The sequence below is a fragment of the Heterodontus francisci genome, unplaced genomic scaffold (assembly GCF_036365525.1).
Source record: "Heterodontus francisci isolate sHetFra1 unplaced genomic scaffold, sHetFra1.hap1 HAP1_SCAFFOLD_1386, whole genome shotgun sequence".
NCBI classification, from domain to species: domain Eukaryota; kingdom Metazoa; phylum Chordata; class Chondrichthyes; order Heterodontiformes; family Heterodontidae; genus Heterodontus; species Heterodontus francisci.
The window spans coordinates 28,425-52,285 of NW_027141735.1; the positions used below are offsets into that span (position 1 = coordinate 28,425).

Genomic DNA, 23,861 nt, shown 5'->3' on the forward strand with positions numbered 1-23,861 from the left:
ACACACATTAATCAAAGCAATCTTTATACCCATTTTAAAGTTGGGTGTTGCTTCCCACACCAGGTGTCCTTGCTAGTCCCAGTCCTTGGGTATGTTCCTCTTTACCCATTGTGTACACAAGCTGTTTCACATTCTTTATTCTCAGAAACCCCTCCTGGTTTCTCATGGAGCGGTTTGGGTTTGGGGCACGCTGGGCCCATCACAGCTTCCAGTGCCCAGGGGCTGGGGGCGGGCTTCACCTTCCAGCTCCTTTGAGCTCTGCCGCTTCTTTTGCAGGTGCCGTCGTTCCAGCCCTTCCTCGTCCAGTGAGGAGGAGCTGCCATAGTCCGTCTCAGATGGTCACCTCCTCTTGCCATTGGGTTGGGTGGTCACCTGTTCCTTTTCTGGAGATTTTTTTTCTTTGTGGTTTTCCTTTGTCCCACTTGCCACTGACCTCTTTGTCCATCTGCTGCCTCCTCCTGCATTGATTCTGTCCGTAGAGGCGGGGTTTCCGGGCACGGGGCAGGTCACTGGTTGCAGCTACCTCCCTTGTCTTCTTCTCAGGTAGACTTTCCTCACTGCGGACAGGGTTGTTTGTCTCCTTCCCAGCACTAGACGCGTTCACCGTTCCTTCTCCCGGCCTTACCTTGGACCGTGCCGCCTGAGCATAACTGAGGCAACGTTTGGGGCAGGTTTTGTAGAGGTGGCCTGCCTCACCGCACAGGTTGCAGCACTTACTCTGTTTACAGTCCTTGGTCTGATGGCCTTCCTTCTTGCAGACGACTGCGCTGCAGTTGGCTGCCATGTGACCAGATTTGCCATAGGTGCGACAAGCTCTGGGCTGCCCAGCGTAGACCAGGAAACTCACTCTCAGTCTGAAATGAAGATCAATCAGTACAGTCGTGTGTTTGTGTTGTTACCTTCTCTGCAGTCTCTATCTCTGGGCCTATGATCATAGGGATGATGGGGAGAGATTGTGGATGGTGGGAGAGATGGGGATCGTGGGGTGGGGGGAGATGGGGATGGTGGGGGAGATTTGGGGTTGATGGAGGTTCCTCAGCTCTGGTCTGGCTCTGTTCTACAGTAATCGTTAGAGACTGCTGGCTGTCATTCGTCACCAACTCCATTCTCACTGTATAAGGTATATCAGGATGCTAGAGGATGGCCTAATCGTTTTAACAATTTCCAGTTTCCTGGCCCAAACCATCACCTCTTCATGGTGATGATGCAACCATCCATGACAGCGCTTCTGATATGTCTTCCTTTTTCCCTCAACCGAGGATTCCCCCCTGTGATTGACAGGGCCCTCAATCTCTCTACACCTCCATCCCTCACCAGGACGGTTTGAGGGCTCTCTGCTTCTTCCTTGAACAGAGGCCCAACCAGTCTCCATCCACCACCACCCTCCTCCGCCTGGCTGAACTTGTTCTCACATTGAACAACTTCTCCTTCAACTCCCATCACTTCCCTCAAGTGAAAAGTGTTGCTATGGGTACCTGCCTATCTTTTTGTGGGATATGTCAAATATTACTTGTTCCAGTCCTTCTCAGGCCCCCCTCCCCTCACCTCTCTTTCCGGTACATTTATGACTGTATCGGTGCCGTTTCCTGCTCTCACCCTGAACTGGCAAACTTCTTCAACTTCGCTTTCAGTTTCCACTCTTCTCTCACGGTCTATCTCCGACACTTCCTTCCCTTTCTCGACTTCTCTGTCTCCATCTCTGGGGATAGGCTGTCCACTAATAATCATTATAAGCCCGCCAACTCCTACAGCTACCTCGACTACACTTCTTCACACCCTGCCTCCTGTAAGGACTCCATTCCATTCTCCCAGTTTCTCCATCTCCGACACATCTGCTCTGATGATGCTACCTTCCATGACAGCGCTTCTGATATGCCTTCCTTTTTCCTCAGCTGAGGATTTCCCCCACTGTGGTTAACCGTGTCCGGCCATTTCCCACACCTCTACCCTCACCCCCTTCCCCTCCCTCCCAGAACCGTGACAGGGTTCCCCTTGTCCTCACTTTCCACCCCACCAGCCTCTCCATCCAAAGGATCATCCTCCGCCAGTTCCGCCACCTCCAGCATGTTGTCACCACCAAACGCATCTTCCCCCTCCCCTCCCCTTCACTGTCGGCATTCTGAAGGGATCGTTCCCTCCACGACACCCTGGTCCACTCCTCCATCACCCCCTGACACCTCGTCCCCTTCCCGTGTAATCGCAGGAGGTGTAATACCTGCCCTTTTACCTCCTCTCTCCTTACTATCCAAACCCCCCCCCCCCCCCACCCCAATAGGTGAAGCAGCGATTTACTTGTACTTCATTCAATGTACTGTATTTGCTGCTCCCAATGCGGTCGCCTCTACACTGGGGAGACCAAACGCAGATCGGGTGACCGCTTTGCGGAACACCCCCGCTCAGTCTGCAAACCTGGTCCCGAGCTTCCAGTTGCTTGCCATTTTAATTCACCCCCTACTTTCATACCCACATGTCCTCGGCCTGCTGCAGTGTTGCAGTGAAGTTGAAAGCAAGCTCGATGAGCAGCACCTCATCTTCCAATCAGGCTCTCTTCCGCCTTCTGGACTCCATATTGAGTTCAACAGTTTCAGAGCATAAATGCCATTTCTCTCTCCACCGATGCTGCCTGACCCGCTGAGTATTTCCAGCACTTTCTGTTTGTATTTATGGTAGAGGGTGGGCCTTGGTCTTTTCCCAGTTAGTAATATCCATATTCAGACAATGGGAAACAGAAGCAGGCCATTCAGCCCCTCGAGCCTGTTCCACCATTTAGTATCCATCACTTTTCTATCTGTGTGTTCAAAGGAGCAAGAACTACCAGACAGCCGTGGGTCAGCGTACTTGCACACCAGGCAAATGCTGGAGAGCTTGCTGAATAAAAGCATGCGGATCCGAATGACGGACGGCAGGACGCTGATTGGCCTCTTCCTCTGCACCGACCGGGACTGCAATGTCATTTTAGGTTCTGCTCAGGAGTACTTAAAACCAACAGGTAAACAAAGAGCCTGGAAGGGGGTCCAGTGTCGCTGTGTAAATATCTCCCTCTTCAAGTATTTCTCCAATTCTCCCTTTTTGAAAGTTACTATTGAATCTGCTTCCACCGCCCTTTCAGGCAGCGCGTTCCAGATCACAACAACTCGCTGCGTTTAAAAAAAATTCTCATCTTCTCCCCCCTCTGGTTCTTTTACCAATTATCTTAAATCTGTGTCCCTCTGGTTACCGACCCTCCTGCCACTGGAGTTTCTCCTATTTACCCTATCAAAACCCCTTTATAATTTTGAACGCTATCAAATCTCTCTTAACCTGCTCTGCTCTAAGGAGAACAATCCCAGCTTCTTCAGTCTCTCCACATTAACTGAAGTCCCTCATCCCTGGTCCCATTCCAGTAAATCTCCTCCGCACCCCTCTCCAAGGCCTTGACATCCTTCATAAAGTGCGGAGCCCGGAACTGGACACACAACTCCAGCTGATTCTAACCAGTGACTGACGAAGGTTGTTTGACAATACTCATCTGCTCCTCCCCGTACTGCCTTCAGCAGTTGAATATCTCCCTTGTGTCTCTGGTAGCCTGAACCGGCCGCACTCCTCAAGACCTTTGCGCGTTTTGATCACGACTGCCTCCTGGCTTGTATCCTAGTGTTTCCGGAGATTGTGAGAGAAAGAGGAATGAAGTTGGTTGATTAAAAAATTTTTTTTCCCTTCCCTCCTTTGTCTCGCTGCAGATTCCTTGGCGCAGGGTGAACCTCGAGTGCTGGGTCTCGCCATGATCCCCGGACACCATGTCGTTTCCATCGAAGTGGAAATGGACAGTGTGTCGAGCCCGCAGTACATGTGAGGGGGAGGTCGAAGATTCCAAACCAGGCGTGCAGCGGGCGCCTGGACCTGGGTGCCCACCCGCGTTGTTACGCCGTAGCCTCCCCTCCGAAGCTTCCACACGGCAGACCGTTTTGCATCCGTCGCAGTGCGGTGTTTTGTTTTAAATGTAAGTGTGTTTGTTAACTGACATGGGCAGCTTGGGGCAGTGCCACCCTGAGCCAGGGAGTAGATTGTAACAGGAGGTTGAATGAGCAGAGCCCTGGCCTGTTGCTTTTCCGACGCATCTTTTATTTTTTTTTGAAGCAGAGAGCGGACCGATTTGGGAGACTTTGCAACCATTTGTCCCAGTTTGTTCCTCACCCACCCATCAAATGATCGCTCATGAGGCACTCCTGCTTGTGTGTGTGTGTTATATACCCCACCTCTCTCACTGCGGTGCATTCCGCAGCCTTGACAGCTCTCCAGGGTTGTAACAAAATGGCTGCTCGTCGCAGGTAGCGAGCACTGGTGGGCTGTTTGGCCATTCAGGCATCGTAGCCCTGCCTAATCTCACTTTCATGCCCAGTGTCTAAACCGATGCCTTCAAGTCCCTGGGTAACGGGACCCCTGGCTGATGTCAACCCCTCCCCCGCCATCCCCCCGCCCAAACTCCTGTAGCACTGCGGTCGTGTGGAACTCCCCAGTGACGGCCTGCGACAAACAGCTCTCCCACGCTCGCTGGGTTAAGCAAGCTCTTAGTTCGAGCTAAGAGCTCGCAAACACCAGTGGAGCCTTAAAGCCCCCGAACCCTCAGGTAAAGAGTCAGCAGCTTTGGGAGAGGAGGGGCAAGAGGGTGGGGGCCAGGGTAGGATTTTCCCCTTTTTCAGTGAAACCATTGGAAATATGACTTGGAGATGGAGTGGCACAGAATGACGGGGCATCCGTTTTGGGCACCGACTAGTGCCCATTTCCCCGGTGACTTTGGCAGAGTGATGGTTCTTTGAAGCTTTTAACCAGGGGGGGGCGGGTGTGGTAAAGTGAGTGGGATGTTCTCCAAGTGCTGCAGGTTCTGGAACTGCTGGGGGTGTGGGGAGCGAGATGGAATTTCACGTTAATCACTTGTTCCGCTCTCGAACCATAAGGCCGGACAGGGACAAGTGGTTTATTATTGGAATCTGCTCAGGGGGACTACAGGACTGGGGTGGTGGGTGGGTGGTGGGGGGGGGGGGTGATTCGCAAGACTCTTGCTGCGGTACCGTCACGCACGGAAGGCATCGGGTCGCTCTTTGATTGTGACTCCTGTCTGCGCCGTGATCTCTCGGTAATCGCTGCTCGGGTGCAGGAGGGCTGACGGATTATGCCTGCGTCATACCTGCCGTGCCTGTTTGATGCCAGGGCTGAATCCAGCCAGTGCAGAGAGCAAGCTCACACAAGGATGATGCACTCCCCGGGTCCCGGAGCTGTAGGAGCAAATTGGAAGGCCCCTCCCACCCCCCCCCCCCCCCCCCCCCCACGCCCACTTGCTCGAGTGCCACAATCTAGTCTCTGCATCACCTGGTACATGATGCGAAGGGGCACTAACCTTGATTTAAAAGGAACCAGGCGTTTGCAGAGGGGGCGAGTGCGGTTTCTCATCTCTCCTCAGCTCCTCTCCTGATCCAAAAAAAAAACAATGGTCTGCAGCCCAAAGGCTCACAGGAGTATCGCCACTGAGCTTGTAGTTATCCTTGTCTTGACCACGACTCCCGTACTTTCCAACAGGGCTCGGGAACGGGAATGCCACCTGGACTTATTCATCCCCTCGTCCTCCCTTTGGCCGAACATGGTATCCCAGCTGTCCGCGGAGAGAAGCACTGTCAAGTGCTGCCGGTCAGCAGTGGCTCAGTGGGTCGCACTCTCCCGCCTCTGAATCAGAAGGTGTTGGGTTCAAGTCTCACTCCGGAGACACAAGCACATAATCCAGGCTGACACTCCCAGTGCAGTACTGAGGGAGTGCTGCGCTGTCGGAGGTGCTGTCTTTCAGGTGAGACTTTAAACCAAGGTCCCTGTCTGCCCTCTGAGGCAGACGTAAAAGATCCCAGAGTCGCCATTGGAAAAAGAGCAGTATCCTGGGGCCAATGTTTATCCCTGACCAGCATCAAGACAGTATTGGGTCATTTATCTCATTGCTCTTTGTGGGATCTTGCTGTGTGCCACCAAAAGATCCAACTTACAAATAAGTACTTAATCTTACCTGTTTAAGGTTTGTTATGTTTCCCCATTTTATTTGCTCAGGGTTTTCCTGTTTGAACTCTCGACAGTTTTGCTCCTGTTTTCCATTAGGCCTCCTGCCTAACCCCAGTTTCCTTTCCAACGTTACTACGGCACATCCCCAACCAAGGGGCACCGAGGCCATTGCTGGCACCGAAACCGCTTGACCGGCCGAGAGTGGCCAACGCTGCCCAGGCCGTCCGGGCAAACGTAGAGCTCGCTGGAAAGTCATTACTTCCCTGAAAGACTTGTGCCAAACCAGAGCACGTATTTATACGTCAGTAAATTCCTCGTGGTGTCACCATGGTCAGTTGATGAATGTATGATGTCAACGGAGTTGAGGGTGGGGTGAGGTTTCTGAAAGTTGAGGTCCACAGTGCCACCCAGTGGCCGGAGCCTGCAACTGCACCGTGACAGTTGACATAGAAACATTGAATGGGGAAATAATTGAAAATTCTGGCAGGTGTTCGACGGGTCGGGCAGCCTTTGTGGAGAGAGAAACAGTTAATGTTTCAGATCAATATCTGGTGAAAAGTCATTGGCCTGAAACGTTAAGTCTGTTTCTCTCTCTCTATCCACAGGCGCTGTCTGATCTGCTGAGTGCTTTCAGCATTTTCTGTTTTCATTGTAGATTTTTGCCATCCGCAGTATTTTGCATGTGTAAGATTGAATACGAACTGTTTTGAGTGACTAAAACTAGTCACGTGTAAAGTTTTGGGAGCAGAAAGTACATGAGTTTTTAAAATATACATAAACTGAGAGAAAATATGTATTTTGTAATAATTGTCATTTTTATTCAAATAATGTGCATTTAGCAAAAATATTTAAATAGTTGATTATTTGTGTCCACATAAAAATGTACAATAAAATGTATAATGCTGAATTTAAACCAAAAAAAGATCCAAGTTGTTTGCAGCTGAAACACTTCAGGTGCGGGCTATTTTTATGGATGCTGTTGCCGCCGCTTCTTGCCGGGGCACAGATTCACAAGCTGCGCTCGGCCTCAGCAAAGTTACCTGTCCTTCCCCCGTCACCCACCCCCGCCCAATCCCCCCGGAGCCTCGACAGTGATTGTCAGTGGGCAATGCGACCAGATGGGGCATCGCAGCCGAGTCCTCGCCAGCAATGAGCTGCGGGGGAAGCAATACTGGATGCTGGTTTGGGTCGGGAGTTCTAGCTTATTTTAATCCCCACCTCTACCCCATCTTCGCCGACCCCTTCATTCCCTATTCTGGGGTGCTGAAGGGAGATAGTGGTGTCGTGGTAATGTCACTGAACTAGTAATCCAGAGGCTTAGGCTAATGCCCTGGGGACACGGGCTCAAATCCCACCATGGCAGCTCAATTAATAGCAATTAATTGAAAGCTAGTCTCAGTAATGGTGCCATGAAACTATCATCGATTGCCGTAAAAACCCCCATCTGGTTCACTAATGTCCTTTAGGGAAAGGAAATCTGCCATCCTTACCTGGTCTGGCCTACGTGTGAGTCCAGACCCACAACAATGTCATTGACTCTTAACTGCCCTCTGAAATGGCCTAGCAAGCCACTCAGTTGTCAAGGGCAATTAGGGATGGGCAACAAATGCTGGCCTCGCCAGCGATGCCCACATCACGTGAAGGTTTTTAAAAGAAAAGTTATAACCGCCTCTCTAGACTGAGGGGTGAGCTGATGGCGGTCCTTACCCTATCGAACCCCTTTATAATTTTAAACGTAGAGGAGATGTTTCCATTTGGAATGAGGGGGGGTGGCGGGAGTCCAAAACTTGGGGCCATAAATATAGGTGTTAATAAATCCAATAGGGAATTCAGGAGAAACGTCTTTACCCAGAGAGTGGTGAGTATGTGGGACTTTAGAGTAGTTGAGGCAAATAACAAAGAAGCATTTAAGGGGCATGGGTCAGTTGGGCCTGATTTGGTGCTGTAACCTTTCAACACTCATAGGCGTCTTGCGATTAGAGCCCACTGCTACAGAAAATTCATCGTGCGCTTATAGTTTTAAGCATGTTTTACTTAAACTAGAGATAAGCACTAAATTAGGAAACTTTGTATACTATGTTTAAAAAGTGAAATATTTCTTTGTTGTCCTAAATCATTAATATATAGAAAGACCTATACCATCAATGCAGTTGACCATGTGACGGAGGGCATCCAGCCATTTGGAAAAATGGAAACCGGGGAGGGGCAGTAAGCTTTCTTTCTTGACTGGCCGTGTTGTTTTCTTTTTCAGGAAATCAGGCCGTGTGCCTGTGAGCAGACCTCTTACCTGACGCTGCGTGCCCAAGCTGGCGCACAATCTTGTGTACGGCATGCAGTCCGTTAAAAAAATGCCACCGCCCCACCCCCAAACCGAACCAGGTGCTGTCTTGGGCTACGTCCTAACTGGCAGCATTTTTGCAGTTGCCAGATGCAAAATCCAGTAGCTTTTAACTTTTAAGCCATTTTTGTGGTGCACAACTGGTTCTGCAATATAGGATAGGCTATGCAGGTGGAGTGGAGATTTCAAAATGGCTGCCTTGCCCACAATCACATTTCAAAATGGCTGCCTTGCCCACATTCGCATTTCAAAATGGCTGTCTTCTGGCTAATTAAGTCAGTGAAGCTCATTTTGCGTTCCATAAAATAACTGCTGTAAGTTTTTTTTTTCAAAGAAAGGAGAGGAATTAACACAGTTCAGTGTTTTTTTTTGTGATTTTTGTCTGGTGTAAAGCTTCCTTAAACAGTGGGATTGAATGGCTCTCTAGTGGAACAGCACACCGGTACCCACCGTGACTTGAGAGACACCCCACCCCACCACATTCCCCTTAACGTCGCACCCATTGCTTCTCAGCAGAAGGCCCACCTCCATCTCTGTGGAGGCTGTGTCCCACAGGTTGAAGCCCGTCAGCTTTCCGGCGAAGGGGGTGGGTTCCCTGGCGCTCCGGCCCGCTCGACAGTCGGTGCTTCCGTGCCCCAGCAGCACAGCTCCTCCCCTGCCAGCGAATGCGTGCGGCCCATCCGACAGGTTGCGCGAAGCCACCGCCCGCCCGTCCACCATCAGCGTCGCGTTCCCTGATTCGCCGTCCCAGATCCCACAGTAGTGCGTCCACTTTCCAGAGGGGCCTGCGTGACCGTCCACCTCCCTGCCGCCGACTGAGAATTGTACCGAGCCTCGGCTGAGATACAGCTGGAATTCAGTGCCGTTTCCTTTAGTGCAGTAGGAAAAGAGAACTGTGTCCTCCGCTGCACCACTTGGCTTGGCCCAGATGCAGGCAGTGAAGGCGAGGAGGTCGCGGTTGTCCGCAAGGAGGATGCTGGCCTGCATTCCCTTCAGATGAGTGGCAAAACTCAATGCTCGCCGGCACCCTGTACAAACCACAGAGAGAAAGAAAAGACGAGAGTAGTCCTGGGAACATCTGATCCCTTCCTCACACAGCGTCACCTCATAATTATGCTTCAGGGAGGCCATTCAGCCCATCTTAATTCATCCATCCTGAAAGAGCTGACAGTTTCCCCCTTCCCACAGCAATTCCACATCCGATTGTTTCCTCCCGGCTGCCTCCAACCCTTGACCATTTGCGGGTCAGAGATGGACGGTGCCTCTCACTTCACATGACTGGCTGATCTGAATAGGCGTGCCACGGCGGTGAGCTTCAGCTGGCTATTTGACTACATGGGGCTTCACAGCCACACCCAACTCAGCCAAGGGCACAGATGGGTCTTTTTAAGAAAAGAAGGAACCCCACCAGCCTCCTCTCTCTTCCCCACCACCCCCCCCATTCCCAAGACCTATCAGTTTGCCTGGCTTCCTATTTGCCAGAGATCTCCCCCTCTGCACAAGGGTTGGAGACGGAGTTAGGATGTGAGGGCAGCTACAATGAGCAATTGAACGTGACGAGCCCTGCTGCCAATGGTATTGCTCCCTGGTTCAGTGGCAGAGGTGACAGCCTGACGGAAAACGAGCGACACAGGAGGGAAAATGCCTTCTCATATTGCCCACACATGGGTAAAGGAAGGAAATCTTGCATTTATGTAGCGCCTTTCACTACCTCGGGATGCCCCAAAAGCTGCTTCACAGTCAATGAAGTACGCCTGAAGTGTGGTCAGTCGCAACGGAGGGAATGCAGCAGCCAATCTGCGCGCAGCAAGCTCCCACAGCGTGATAACCAGATCGTCTATGGGGGAGACCAGAACTAGGGGGCCGTCAATAGAAGACAGTCACTAATAAATCCAACCGGGAATTCAGGGGAAACTTCTTCACCCAGAGAGTGGTGAGAATGTGGAACTCGCTCCCACAGGGAGTTGTCGAGGTGAATCGTGTCGATACATTTAAGGGGAAGCTGGATAAACACATGAGGGAGAAAGGAGTAGAAGGGGTATGCTCATAACTGCCCTTCAGTAATTGATAAAACTCATTTGAACTTTTTTTCAATCTGACTCAGGACTGGAATGTGATTCAGCACTCGACAGACACATTCTGTCCCAGAGTTACACACAGTAAGGGCAAAGGTTAAAAAGATTGAAGAGAGAATGAACACTCACAGATGCATGACCTTTAAGTACAAACGCTACTTAGTCCTGTATCAGAGACTCGATTGGCGTTGAACAGCTGCGTAAGCAGAACCGGACAGAGCAACGTTTGTTCATTATTCTGCTGTTCCTTTCCACTTCAAAGGCCAACCAAACAGCCAAGTCTGCATTTTATCTCTGTCCAAATGCCGCTCCTTGGCCCTCCAGGGCTCTGAGCTCGACAGAGCCTCCTTCAGCCGCGGCTTAGCGGGTCGAGCTCTTAGAAGGTCGGGGGTTCGAGGCCCGCTCCAGAGAATTCGCCCTACAATCCGGGCCGACGCTCCCAGTGCCAGTACTGAGGGACTGCTGCACCGTCGGAGGTGCCATCTTTTGGATGAGGCCCCGTCTGCACTCAGGCGGGCATAAAAGATCCCATGGCCACTATCTGAAGAGTGGGAGGGGGGGGGTAGTTCTCCCTGGGGCCAATATTTATCCCTCAACCAACTTCATTAAAACGCAAGTGCCAGGCAATGACCATCTCTAACAAGAGAGAATCTAACCATCTCCCCTTGAGAATCAATGGCATTATCATGGCTGAATCCCCCACTGTCAACATCCTAGGGGTTACCGTTGACCAGGAATTTAACTGGAGTAGTCATATAAATACCGTGGCTACAAGAACAGGTCAGAGGCTGGGAATCCTGTGGTGAGTAACTCACCTCCTGACTCCCCAAAGCCTGTCCACCATCTACAAGGCACAAGTCAGGAGTGTGATGGAATACTCTCCACTTGCCTGGATGGGTGCAGCTCCAACAACACTCAAGAAGCACGACACCATCCAGGTCAAAGCAGCCCGCTTGATTGGCACCCCATCTACAAACATTCACTCCCTACACCACCGACGCACAGTGGCAGCAGTGTGTACCATCTACAAGATGCACTGCAGCAACTCTCCAAGGCTCCTTCGACAGCACCTTCCAAACCTGCGTCCTCTACCACCTAGAAGGACAAGGGCAGCAAATGCATGGGAACACCACCACCTGCAAGTTCCCCTCCAAACCACGCACCATCCTGACTTGGAACTATATCGGCCGTTCCTTCACTGTCACTGGGTCAAAATCCTGGAACTCCCTTCCTAACAGCACTGTGGGTTTACCTACCCCACATGGACCACAGCGGTTCAAGAAGGCTGCTCACCACCACCTTCTCGAGGGCAATTAGGGATGGGCAATAAATGCTGGCTGGCAGATTACCTGGTCATGACCACGTTGCTGTCTGTGGGATCTTGCTGTGCACAAATTGGCTGCCACCTTTCCTACATTCCAACAGAGTACACTTCAAAAAGTGCTTCGTTGGCTGGAAAGCGCTTTGGGTCGTCCTGAGGACGTGAAAGGTGCTATGAAAATGCAAGTCTTTTAAAGCACGTTAGGATTGCGAGCTGGTGAAAGTCCACAGTTCATCAAGTTCACCTTCTCGCATCTCCCAGTCACTAATGGCAGGAATCGGTCTCTATCAGTTAGTGTACAACAGATCCAGACATGAGCCAAGGAAACCCCCCCCCCCCCCCCCACCCCCAGTGGCGAAGAGCTTTGGAAACCAATGGCTCAAAGACATCAGTTCCTCCCGAACATGCTACACTCCCCAAGGCTCCTTAACCTTGGTATCACACTGTCACTGGCTGTGGATCCTGGGAGCAAGAGAAGGGCATGGAGGTAATAAGAACAAAGAACAGTACAGCACAGGAACAGGCCATTCGGCCCTCCAAGCCTGCGCCGATCTTGATGCCTGCCTAAACTACAACCTTCTGCACTTCCGGGGACCCTATCCCTCTATTCCCATAATGAATGAGTTACAGTGGGAGATGATGCATCGAATCCGATTTCCACATAGGGAGCAGCCGGATTGTGTGGGCCAGGATATTTGGAATTTTCCTGAGAACGACGAAACAGAGTCCAGGAAAGTTTGGCACACAGGAACTGGTGTTAATTTATATCCAAGCTGATTCAGCACTGGCCCAACTGTGTGACTCAAGGCACTCTGTTTCATGTGTGTGTGTGTGTGAGAGAGGGGGTGGGGGAGAAGAGTCACTGAATGAAGACTCGACAACAAATCGCATTTATATAGCACCTTTAAAGTAGTAAAACGGCCCACCACGTTATCAAACCAAATATGACACCGAGCCACAGCAGGAGACCCACATTGGGATGGGTGACCAAAAGCTCGGGTCAAAAGGGTACGTTTTGAGGAGTGTCTTAGAGGAGGGAGGCAGAGTGGCTTAGGGAGGGAACTCCAGGCAGCTGAAGACACGGCGATGAACCTTGAGGATGCACAGGAGGCCGGAATTGGAGGAGTGCAGATACCTTGGAGGATTGTAGGGCTGGAGGAGGTTACAGAGATAGGGATGGGGGGGTGAGGCTATAGAGGGATTTGAGGACATGAGGATAAGAATTTCAAAGGGCGAGGCATTGCTGGACTGAGTACTGGTGGGCACAGCGGGCGATGGGGGGGGGGGCTCGAGTTAGGAGACAGGCAGCGAGGAAGAAAAGCACTGAAGGGAGTTGTTGCCTGCGTCCAACTCTTGGCAACCCCCAACAAAAGCCTAACACCAATAGCAGACACTCCCCCACTCTCAGTCAGGCCTGGACTCAGTCACAGCAAAAATAAATACTTGCGGGGGGTGGGGTACGTGGGGAATAAACGATACTTAGAATATCTGCACCGACAGACAGATCCATTCAAGATCAGAGCAGCTAGCTTTGAAGTTTAATCAGCTGTAATCTCCAGCACTCAAAAAAAAAGTTGAATCTCTGCAGAGCGGGTGACTGTCGCTTTACGAGTTCAAACTGTCGAAGTTTGGGCACAAGCCTCTTGTCCAGTGGTTTAAACACATCTGGTTTCTATTGATGTCAGAGCTGAGTGTTAAAACATCTCCTCCTCACTGTAAACAAATACTAGCTGGCGGTTTCACGAGGAACCCCCCCCTCCTCCCACTGGCCCCACTCCACAGGGGGAGGCGGACTATTAAAAAAAGAAACAAATCTTTGGCTCAAACGTTTTCTCTCTGTAGGAAGTATGAAGAAAACAGGGGGGAAAAACAATCACTGCGGGAGCATCTGAAGGCAAAGCCAGGGAGTGCTGGCAAGCGCTATCAGCATCTGGGAAGTGAACAAGGCCCTTTGACATTTCGGAGCATCAGAACTGTTGGGATGAAAGAGAAGACTTGCATTTCTGTAGCGCCTTTCACAGCTTCAGGGCATCCCAACGCGCTTTACAGCCAGTGCAGTACTTTTTGAAGAGTAGTCACTGTTGTAGAACACACGGCAGCCAATTTCTGCACAGCAAGATTCCACAAGCAGCCACGAGACGAAATGACCCCATAATCTGTTTTTTTTTTATTTGGCGATGTGGTTGTGGGAAATGTCCCCAGGTTAACGCTGCTCTTCCGGATGAGGGGATCTCATGATGGACTGGAGAAGCTACAAATCTTCTCCTACAGAGAAGGAAAGGTCAGGAGGAGATTTGATCTCCCATCTCGCTCATTTTTTTAAAAATTACAAATTCATTTTAATTTGATTTCAAGTTTTGCAGGCTGTCCACAGTGGGATTTGAACTCGCGGTAACCGGTTCAATAACATAGCCACTGCGTCTGCATAACCTGTGAGTGTCGCCGACGTGCTGGGTACAGCAGCTACAGCCTACCAACCTGCAACCTCTTTGCAGCTAAACAGTGTATTACAGGGTTGTTTGGTGCATTCCTACAGATTTCCTGACTTGCCCAGTGTCCAGGAGTTTGGTTTTTAATTCCTGGAGACTCCAGTGGGACGGGACTCCCTCTGTGTCCCCGCTGCCCTGTGTGGGAACGTTCTGCCTTTCGCTTAGCACTCCAGTCAAGAACGCATCAGGTCCCAGAATCTGGTGCCAAACATTGTGCAAACAGCGGAAGGCTCCCAATGGACTGATTCAGGCTCCAACTCACTTTGAGGAGGGAGTGGATCTCTCAGCTCATTTGAAGCCCCCTTTTTATGCCTCTTTTTGTAAGGAGGACAGATTTGGGGGGGGGTGGGGGTGGGGTGGTGTTTAGTGGCCTGGAAAGGCCGGGAAGGTGCGCACCCCATGGTGGAAGAGCCCACCACTGGTGAAAGGAGTGCAAACAGGCGTCACGATGGGCGACGATCAGATTGGGGGGCCTTAAGAGGCTCGTAGAGGGCTGTACATGTCTGTGTCCGTGTGCGTGTCCGTGTGCGTGCCCGTGTGTGTGTCTATGTGTGTGTCTTGCCAAGCGCACATTTCTCCTTTACTGTGTCACTCACTGTTCCTGCCTGTGTGTGTCTCTCTCTATCTCTCTCTGATCTCTTTCTCTCACACTATTACAGAATCGATTCGTCTGTCTTACTGTGTGTGTCTGTGTTACGTTTATCTTTCCGAAATCCGAGACCTGCCAGGGGGGAAATCAAACGGGACGAGGTTAGCGGGAAACAATCCCCGTGGGAAAGCCGACAGAGAAACAAAAGACCCTTTTTATGATTTTATGTGAACACATGATTTAATTTTAATCCGGGTATAATGGCCTCAAGAGGCTTTGGTTTGGGCACATTCCCATCCTGCACTGGAATTCTATGGGAAGCATGGATATCCCGGGAATACAGTGCGACACACAGTCTCCTATGTGTGTCTTTATTTTGTGGATCGTTGATTCTGCCATGTCTCCTGGGTTGCATTTGATATAATCAGTTTCTTAAGGAGCTTGTACTTTCCCACACACAGCCTGTCTCTCAGTCCTTCCCACTTCAGTGCTATACAGATATGTGCCAGTGAGAAAGCTTTGTGCTCCATCGCCTTGTTGCCATCAAACTGCTCCCATTTACCAAGCAAGATATCTCTGACCCTGTGTAGGCCCTGTTGCAAGAAAGACGCAGACGCACACACACACAGATATTTGCACAGGATTCCCCCAGTTGTCAGCCAGCACCTTTGTGCTTCCTGCAGTGGGCGAAAGGTCACCGAGCAAGAGAGAGAGAGAAAGACCCCAGAAAGGGAAATGTCAGGCTGACACAGAGCAGTGACCAGGCCCGGCGTCTGAGGTCGCTGGGGGTCAGATGACTCACAGCAATGCTAACCAGTTTTCCACACTTTGACTTTCCTGTGCTTTCACAATCTTTAATATTTAATTTCGAAGGGAGAGTGGGACAAGCTTCAAACTATTAAATGGTAAATTTAGAACCGGCTCTGGCAAAAGAACCAGAGGGGGGTGGGGGGGGAGATGAGGAGAATCATTTTTTAACGCAGCGAGTTGTTGTGATCTGGAACGCGCTGCCTGAAAGGGCGGTGGAAGCAGATTCAATAGTAACTTTCGAAAGGGGAATTGGAGAAATATTGCGGGACTGCGGGAGAAAGGACGGGGGGGCTGACTGGTTAGCACTTTCAAAGAGCCAGCACAGGCACGGTGGGCCGAATGGCCTCCTTCCCAGCTGTATGATTCTATGATTGTGGGAGTTCTTCACACAGAGAGTCATCAATACATTGGATGGACTCCAGATTCGAGTGGAGGAGGCAGAATGCTGGTATCATAGAGTCATTACGGCACAGAGGAGGCCATTCGGCCCAGCGTTCCTGTGCCAGCTCTTTGACAAAGCTCTTCAATCAGTCCCGCTCCCCCCTGCTCTTCCCCTCCCACCCCCCCCCTCCACAATCACCCTGCAAATTTTTCTCCTTCGTGTATTTCTCCAATTTCCCATTCTGGCACCGATTTTAAAATTCACCGTCATTTTCATATGCTTCCATCCTCGCTTAATCTTGCCCCCATCTCTGTAACCCTCCTCCAGCCCTACAATCCTCCGCGATCTCTTGCCCTCCTCCAATTCCAGCCGCTTGAGCATCCCCCCGATTCCCATCGTTCCGCCATTGGCGGCCGTGCCTTCAGCTGCCTGGGGTCCCGAGCTCTGGAATCCCCCTCCCTAAACCCTCTCCGCCTCGCTCTCTCCTCCTTTAAGACGCTCCTTAAAACCGAGCTCTTTGGCCGGTTTTTGGTCACCTGTCCCTAATATGTGATTCGTGTCCAATTTTTATCAGATAATGCTCCAGTGAAGCACCTTGGGACGCTGCAGTATTAAAGGTGCTAGATAAATGCAAGACGTTGTTGCTGAGGTAGCACATTTATACTTTAGGAGGACGGGAGGAACAGTTAAAGAGCTGAAGAGCTGACCGTAGTGGTCCCGACTAATTAGAGAGAAGGTTACAGTACAGAACAATGTTACCGAGGTGTCTCGGTGAGTATCACTCTCATCTTTGAGTCAACAGTCAAGCCCCACTCCGGTGATATAAAATCCTGGCTGACACTCCCACTGCAGTCCTGAGGGAAAGCTGCACTGTTGGAGGTGCTATCTTTCGGTTAACCTGCCCTCAGGTAGATGTCAAAGATGCTCTGGCTACTATTGGAAGCAGAGCAGTTGGGGGGCGGGGGGGGGGGTGGGGGGGTGTTCTCCCTGGGGCCAATATTTTCCTTCAACCAACAGCATTATCCGGTCATTATCACAGTGCTGTTTGTGGGATCTTGCTGTGTGCAAAATGGCTGCTGCATTTCCCACATTACAACAGTGACGACACTTCAAAAAGAACTCCATTGGCTGTAAAGTGCTTTGGGATGAAGCACGGTTGTGAAAGGCATTTATCGAATTTAATTCCTTCCTGTCCTGACCCTTCGACTGAGGATTGAGCTAAACCCTACGGGAGGGGAAGAATATAAAACCTGGATCCGATGAGAATTGCAGTCATTTATTGTGCTCAAGAAAAATTGGATTGCCCAATCCCATTTGATTTAAGCAAAACACAGCAATTTAGTGTTAACATAGTGAAACTGTTTGATCATTAAATCGGAGATGGTGCAAGAAAGACTTACAAGAATGATACCAAAAATGAGAGGATATGCTTAGCAGGAAAGCCGAACAAGGCTGGGGCTCTTTTCTCTAGGAAAGAGAAGGCTGAGGGGTGACCTGATTGAGGGCTTTAAAATGATGAAGGGGTTTCGATCGGGTAGACGTAGAGAAGATGTTTCCACTTGTGGGGGGAGACCAGAACTAGGGGGTCATCAATATAAGACAATCACTAATAAATCCAATGGGGAATTCAGGAGAAACTTCTTTCCCCAGGGAGCGGGGAGAATGTGGAACTCGCTCCCACAGGGAGTGGTTGAGGTGAATAGTGTCGATACATTTAAGGGGAAGCTGGATAAACACGTGAGGGAGAAACGAATAGCTGATAGGGTGAGAGGAAGTAGGGGGGAGGGAGGAGGCTCGTGTGGAGCAGAAACACCAGCACGGAGCAGATGGGCCGAATGGCCTGTTTCTGTGCTGCACATTCAATGTAATTCTCTGAATGAATTGAATGTGAATGAAAGGGGTGGAGTCTCCATGTAGTTATGGTCAACCTGGCCTCTTACCTGCCGGAGGTGCCTCGGTTGACATCACCAGTGGTCGAGCAGGCAGCTGAAGCCTCAAGGTACGGAGTTCAGCTCTGGTTTGCTGCAGCTCCTCGATCAGAGTTGGGCACAGGGCCCCCTCGCCATCAGAGCCTGGCATCATCCCGCTGGGCCCTGCATTCTCCAGCTGCTCCTCCGGTGCCCCGATCCTGTCGTGTACACCCAGAACCAACAAGAAGACCTCCTGCAGCTTCTTGGCGTTCTCCTGCTGCCACTTGACCATGCCCTCGTGCCTGAGCTCCGCCAGCTTGGTGAGGCGGGCGCTCGCTGTGTCCGCTGGGTGATGGTGGGCATGTCCGCAGGTGCCAGTGGGCTGGGCCAGTGCCCGGTGCAGCTCGGAGCGCATCGCCTTGAGCTCGCCAGCCAGGGTCTCGTCGACAGAGTGCAGGAGCATGTTCTGGCGCATCTGCGAGTCTTCCAGCATCACAAAGGCCTTGTCCCAGTGAGAGAGTTCATTGCGGCATGGGCAGCTCTCAGCTGTGTGATTGGGATAACACCGCACTTTAACCAGGAGCACTCAGGAGGAGCATCAAGAGACACCTTACCCCAAAGACTGTCTCTGAATCCCCGCTCAACACTGGCTCCTCACTCCCTCTCACTCCTCACTCCCTCTCACTCCTCGCTCCCTCTCACTCCTCGCTCCCTCTCACTCCTCACTCCCTCTCACTCCACGCTCCCTCTCACTTCTCGCTCCCTCTCACTCCTCACTCCTTCTCACTCCACGCTCCCTCTCACTCCCTCTCACTCCACGCTCCCTCTCACTCCTCGCTCCCTCTCATTCCCCGCTCCCTCTCACTCCTCACTCCCTCTCACTCCACGCTCCCTCTCACTTCTCGCTCCCTCTCACTCCTCACTCCTTCTCACTCCACACTCCCTCTCACTCCTCACTCCCTCTCACTCCTCACTCCCTCTCACTCCACGCTCCCTCTCACTCCTCACTCCCTCTCACTCCACGCTCCCTCTCATTCCCCGCTCCCTCTCACTCCCCGCTCCCTCTCACTCCCCGCTCCCTCTCACTCCCCACTCCCTCTCACTCCTCACTCCCTCTCACTCCATGCTCCCTCTCACTCCACGCTCCCTCTCACTCCACGCTCCCTCTCATTCCCCGCTCCCTCTCACTCCTCACTCATTCTCACTCCTCACTCCCTCTCACTCCATGCTCCCACTCACTCCTCGCTCCCTCTCACTCCACGCTCCCTCTCACTCCACGCTCCCTCTCACTCCTCACTCCCTCTCACTCCATGCTCCCTCTCACTCCTCACTCCCTCTCACTCCTCACTCCCTCTCACTCCATGCTCCCTCTCACTCCTCTCTCCCTCTCATTCCCCACTCCCTCTCACTCCTCACTCCCTCTCACTCCATGCTCCCACTCACTCCTCACTCCCTCTCATTCCCCGCTCCCTCTCACTCCTCACTCCCTCTCACTCCTCACTCCCTCTCACTCCACGCTCCCTCTCACTCCACGCTCCCTCTCACTCCACACTCCCTCTCACTCCTCACTCCCTCTCACTCCTCACTCCTTCTCACTCCACGCTCCCTCTCACTCCACGCTCCCTCTCACTCCACGCTCCCTCTCCCTCCACGCTCCCTCTCACTCCTCACTCCCTCTCACTCCACGCTCCCTCTTACTCCTCACTCCCTCTCACTCCATGCTCCCTCTCACTCCTCACTCCCTCTCATTCCCCGCTCCCTCTTACTCCCTGCGCCCTCTCACTCCTCACTCCTCGCTCCCTCTCACTCCTCACTCCTCACTCCCTCTCACTCCCCGCTCCCTCTCACTCCTCACTCCCTCTCACTCCCCGCTCCCTCTCACTCCCTCTCACTCCTCACTCCCTCTCACTCCCCGCTCCCTCTCACTCCACTCTCACTCCTGACTCCCTCCTCACTCCCTCTCACTCCTCACTCCCTTTCATTCCCTGCTCCCTCTCCTCACTCCCTCTCACTCCCCGCTCCCTCCCACTCCTCACTCCATGCTCCTTCTCACTCCCCGCTCCCTCTAACTCCACACTCCCTCTCACTCCTCGCTTCCTCTAACTCCTCGTTCCCTTTCACTCCTCGCTCCCTCTCACTCCCCGCTCCCTCTCACTCCACTCTCACTCCTGACTCCCTCCTCACTCCCTCTCACTCCTCACTCCCTTTCATTCCCTGCTCCCTCTCCTCACTCCCTCTCATTCCCCACTCCTCACTCCATGCTCCTTCTCACTCCCCGCTCCCTCTAACTCCACACTCCCTCTCACTCCTCGCTTCCTCTAACTCCTCGTTCCCTTTCACTCCTCGCTCCCTCTCACTCCTCGCTCCCTCTCACTCCCCACTCCCATTCACTCGTCGTTCCCTCTCACTCCTCACTCCACATTCCCTCTCACTCCACGCTCTCTCTCACTCCACGCTCCCTTTCACTCCAGGGTCCCTCTCACTCCCTGCTCCCTCTCACACCACATTCACTCTCACTCCACATTCCCTCTCACTCCACATTCCCTCTCACTCCTCGCGCCCTCTCACTCCCTGCTCCCTCTCACTCCACATTCCCTCTCACTCCACATTCTCTCTGACTCCTCGCTCCTTCTCACTCCTCGCTGCCTCTCACTCCCCGCTGCCTCTCACTCCACACTCCCTCTCACTGCCTGCTCCCTCTCACTCCACACTCCCTCTCACTCCACACTCCCTCTCACTCCACGCTCCCTCTAACTCCACGCTCCCTCTCACTCCTCGCTTCCTCTCACTCCTCGTTCCTTCTCACTCCCCGCTCCCTCTCACTCCTCGTTCCTTCTTACTCCCCGCTCCCTCTCACTCCTCGTTCCTTCTCACTCCCCGCTCCCTCTCACTCCCCACTCCCATTCACTTGTCGTTCCCTCTCACTCCTTGCTCCCTCTCACTCCACATTCCCTCTCACTCCACATTCCCTCTCACTCCACATTCCCTCTCACTCCATGCTCCCTCTCACTCCACGCTCCCTTTCACTCCAGGCTCCCTCTCACTCCACGCTCCCTCTCACTCGTCGTTACCTCTCACTCCACCTTCACTCTCAACTGCACATTCCCTCTCAACTGCACATTCCCTCTCACTCCCCGCTCCCTCTCACACCACATTCCCTCTCACTCCACATTCCCTCCCACTCCTCGCTCCCTCTCACTCCTCGCTCCCTCTCTCTCTCTGTGTCTCTTTGCCCCCTTCTTCCCATTACTCTTCCCCTTCTTATCTCTTCACTTCCTTCTCCCTCTCGCTTTTTGTCCCCTCTCTCCCTTCCCAATATCTTTCTCTCCATTCCTTTCTCTCACCCCCTCCTTCCCCTTCTCTTCAACTCCTTCTCTCCCTCCCTTCCCGCCACTTTCATTAACTCGTCCTTCCCCATATCTCTCCATTTCTCTCTGGCTCCCTCTCTCTCTGTAAGAAGAACAGTCATTATTATCAGTATCCTATTTAACACTTAATTGCAAAATAATATAATTGGGAAAGGTACAGCACGGAGTTAGATACAGAGTAAAGCTCCCTCTACACTGTCCCCATCAAACACTCCCAGAACAGGTACAGCACGGAGTTAGATACAGAGTAAAGCTCCCTCTACACTGTCCCCATCAAACACTCCCAGGACAGGTACAGCACGGAGTTAGATACAGAGTAAAGCTCCCTCTACACTGTCCCCATCAAACACTCCCAGGACAGGTACAGCACGGAGTTAGATACAGAGTAAAGCTCCCTCTACACTGTCCCCATCAAACACTCCCAGGACAGGTACAGCACGGAGTTAGATACAGAGTAAAGCTCCCTCTACACTGTCCCCATCAAACACTCCCAGGACAGGTACAGCACGGAGTTAGATACAGAGTAAAGCTCCCTCTACACAAAAAAAACGGGGTTAGATACAGAGTAAATTGTCCCTTTACTGTGACTTAAGACCATAGGAACAGTGAAAATGTACAGCACAGAAGGAGGCCATTCGGCCCATCATGTCTTTGCCAGCTGGAGTAAAGAGCTTTCCCGGCCAGTCCCTGTTTCCGGCCCTTGCTCTGTATCCCTGTAGGTTGCTGCACTTCAAATGCATGTGCAATTTTATCTTTTAAATGTGGTGAAGGTTTCCACCTCGACCAACTTTCAGGCAGTGAGTTCCAGAATCCGTCTGTGTGAAAATAATGTGGAGGAGTTCCCCCCGACTGCATTACTGTGGACATTCCCAATTCCTGAATCAGCCTCCCTGGACCAGAACGTTTCCCCATTGGGGGATCAAAAGCAAATCACTGTTAAACCTCTAATTAAGAGACATAACCACTAATTTGTCTCCCAGGGGTCATTCCAACCTCTTCTGAAAACACTAATGATTTCTGTCTGGGAATATCATAAATAGGAACAGATCTCCGTTCGAGGCCATTGAACGGGCTGGGGGGGAGGGGTGCTAGTCCACTCATGGATCCACCAAAGCTGGGCTGACATGTGAAAATCTGCCTTTGCTCTGATGGCCCTGTTTGTGCATTGAGTCTCCCGCCCACACATCATCGACCGCAGGGTGGGGAGCGGTCTACTCACCCCTGGTAATCAGACGGTGAATACTTTCCCCTCACGAGTAACACTGACTGTAAACGCCTCTGAGATTGACATTCCGAGTAAGAGGATGGAGAAACGGAGATACCACATTTACACAGTGAGGATGGGAGACAGAAAAGCAATTACCCTGCGAATAAACCGTGACTCTGTACAGTTACACAGTGAGTGATCCTTACCCTGCGAATAAACAGTGACTCTGTACAGTTACACAGTGAGTGATCCTTACCCTGCGAATAAACAGTGACTCTGTACAGTTACACAGTGAGTGATCCTTACCCTGCGAATAAACAGTGACTCTGTACAGTTACACAGTGAGTGATCCTTACCCTGCGAATAAACCGTGACTCTGTACAGTTACACAGTGAGTGATCCTTACCCTGCTGAATAAACCGTGACTCTGTACAGTTACACAGTGAGTGATCCTTACCCTGCTGAATAAACAGTCACTGAGATTGGACCAATAAGCAGTTACTTCCGTCTCTCCCATATCTGTTCATCTATATTCTTCTTGCTCTCTCTTTTTCTTCCCTCCTCTCCCTCCATCTCACTCAGAATTAGTGTTCTCCTGGAGTTTCCCCTCTTTTGTACCCTCTTACACCACATATCACCCTCTGCCATACCAGATCCTCCCCACATCCTCCCGTGCTCAAAAACCCCTGCCAACTCCGTCACTTGCAGCACCTCAGAGCCGTGGGTCTCCTCTGCTTCCCCCTGCGGCCCCCCTCGCCCTGCCCCCAGCCCTTCCTCCCTCAGGGGTCCCTTGGCGCCCAGAGCCTTTGAAAACCCGAGGGTGGCTCCGTCTTCCCACAGACCGGCATCCCCCCCCCCCACCCCACCAACTTCGCGCCCCCAAACCACCCCCCCGCCCCGCCAAGTGACGATCGACCCTTGCCCTTCCCCTCTGACCTCTGACCGCGGCCCTGGTTACGCGGAGGCTCACGATCCCCTTCTTCCACGGTCAGGCAAAGCAAGGCGGCTCTCACCTTCCTCCTCGTGGCTGTCATCAAGCCAGTCGGAGTACAACATGAAGTTGTCGTCCTCCTTGACAACGCGGCCGGCCACGAAGGGGAAGGTCACGGCGAGGAGAAAGAAGCAGAAACCGGCCATTTTAATGCGAACCTTTCTCCCCCGCCCCGTTCCTGTCAGCCGGGCTTTCACCAGCAGCTCCCTGCCTGACAGCTCTCAGAGTCAGCACACTGCTCTGCTCCCATTATAAAGCTGCCGATGACACAGTGGCCCCTCCTCAGCACAACACAGTATAAGACGTAACACAAGCTTCCCCCTCAGGGAACGAGTGGGCGACTTCTTGCAGAAAATTGCTAGT

At 52.0% G+C, this 23,861-nt stretch overlaps 2 protein-coding genes across 2 annotated transcripts; one reads left to right on the top strand and one right to left on the bottom strand.

The window, feature by feature from the left end:
* Positions 1-2,467: 2,467 nt before the first annotated feature.
* LOC137364604 (N-alpha-acetyltransferase 38, NatC auxiliary subunit-like) lies at positions 2,468-6,936 on the top strand. Its single transcript, XM_068027698.1, has 3 exons — positions 2,468-2,581; positions 2,803-2,989; positions 3,720-6,936. Exons 1-3 carry the CDS (start codon positions 2,468-2,470, stop codon positions 3,830-3,832), a joined length of 414 nt encoding a protein of 137 aa, XP_067883799.1. The 3' UTR covers positions 3,833-6,936.
* On the bottom strand, positions 6,836-23,708 carry LOC137364605 (pentraxin-related protein PTX3-like). Its single transcript, XM_068027699.1, has 3 exons — positions 23,521-23,708; positions 17,963-18,478; positions 6,836-9,384 (listed from the first exon to the last, which is right to left on the bottom strand). The coding sequence occupies exons 1-3, from the start codon at positions 23,642-23,644 to the stop codon at positions 8,780-8,782; spliced, it is 1,245 nt and encodes a 414-aa protein (XP_067883800.1). The 5' UTR covers positions 23,645-23,708; the 3' UTR covers positions 6,836-8,779.
* Positions 23,709-23,861: the final 153 nt, after the last annotated feature.

Coding starts and splice junctions, on each gene's coding strand:
- LOC137364604 (XM_068027698.1), top strand. CDS start 2,468: ATGTCCTCGGCCTGCTGCAGTGTTGCAGTGAAGTTGAAAGCAAGCTCG. Junction 2,582..2,802: donor ACTCCATATTGAGTTCAACA/GTTTCAGAGCAT, acceptor GTGTGTTCAAAG/GAGCAAGAACTACCAGACAG. Junction 2,990..3,719: donor GGAGTACTTAAAACCAACAG/GTAAACAAAGAG, acceptor GTCTCGCTGCAG/ATTCCTTGGCGCAGGGTGAA.
- LOC137364605 (XM_068027699.1), bottom strand. CDS start 23,644: ATGGCCGGTTTCTGCTTCTTTCTCCTCGCCGTGACCTTCCCCTTCGTG. Junction 18,479..23,520: donor TGACAGCCACGAGGAGGAAG/GTGAGAGCCGCC, acceptor CCAATCACACAG/CTGAGAGCTGCCCATGCCGC. Junction 9,385..17,962: donor AACCGAGGCACCTCCGGCAG/GTAAGAGGCCAG, acceptor TGGTTTGTACAG/GGTGCCGGCGAGCATTGAGT.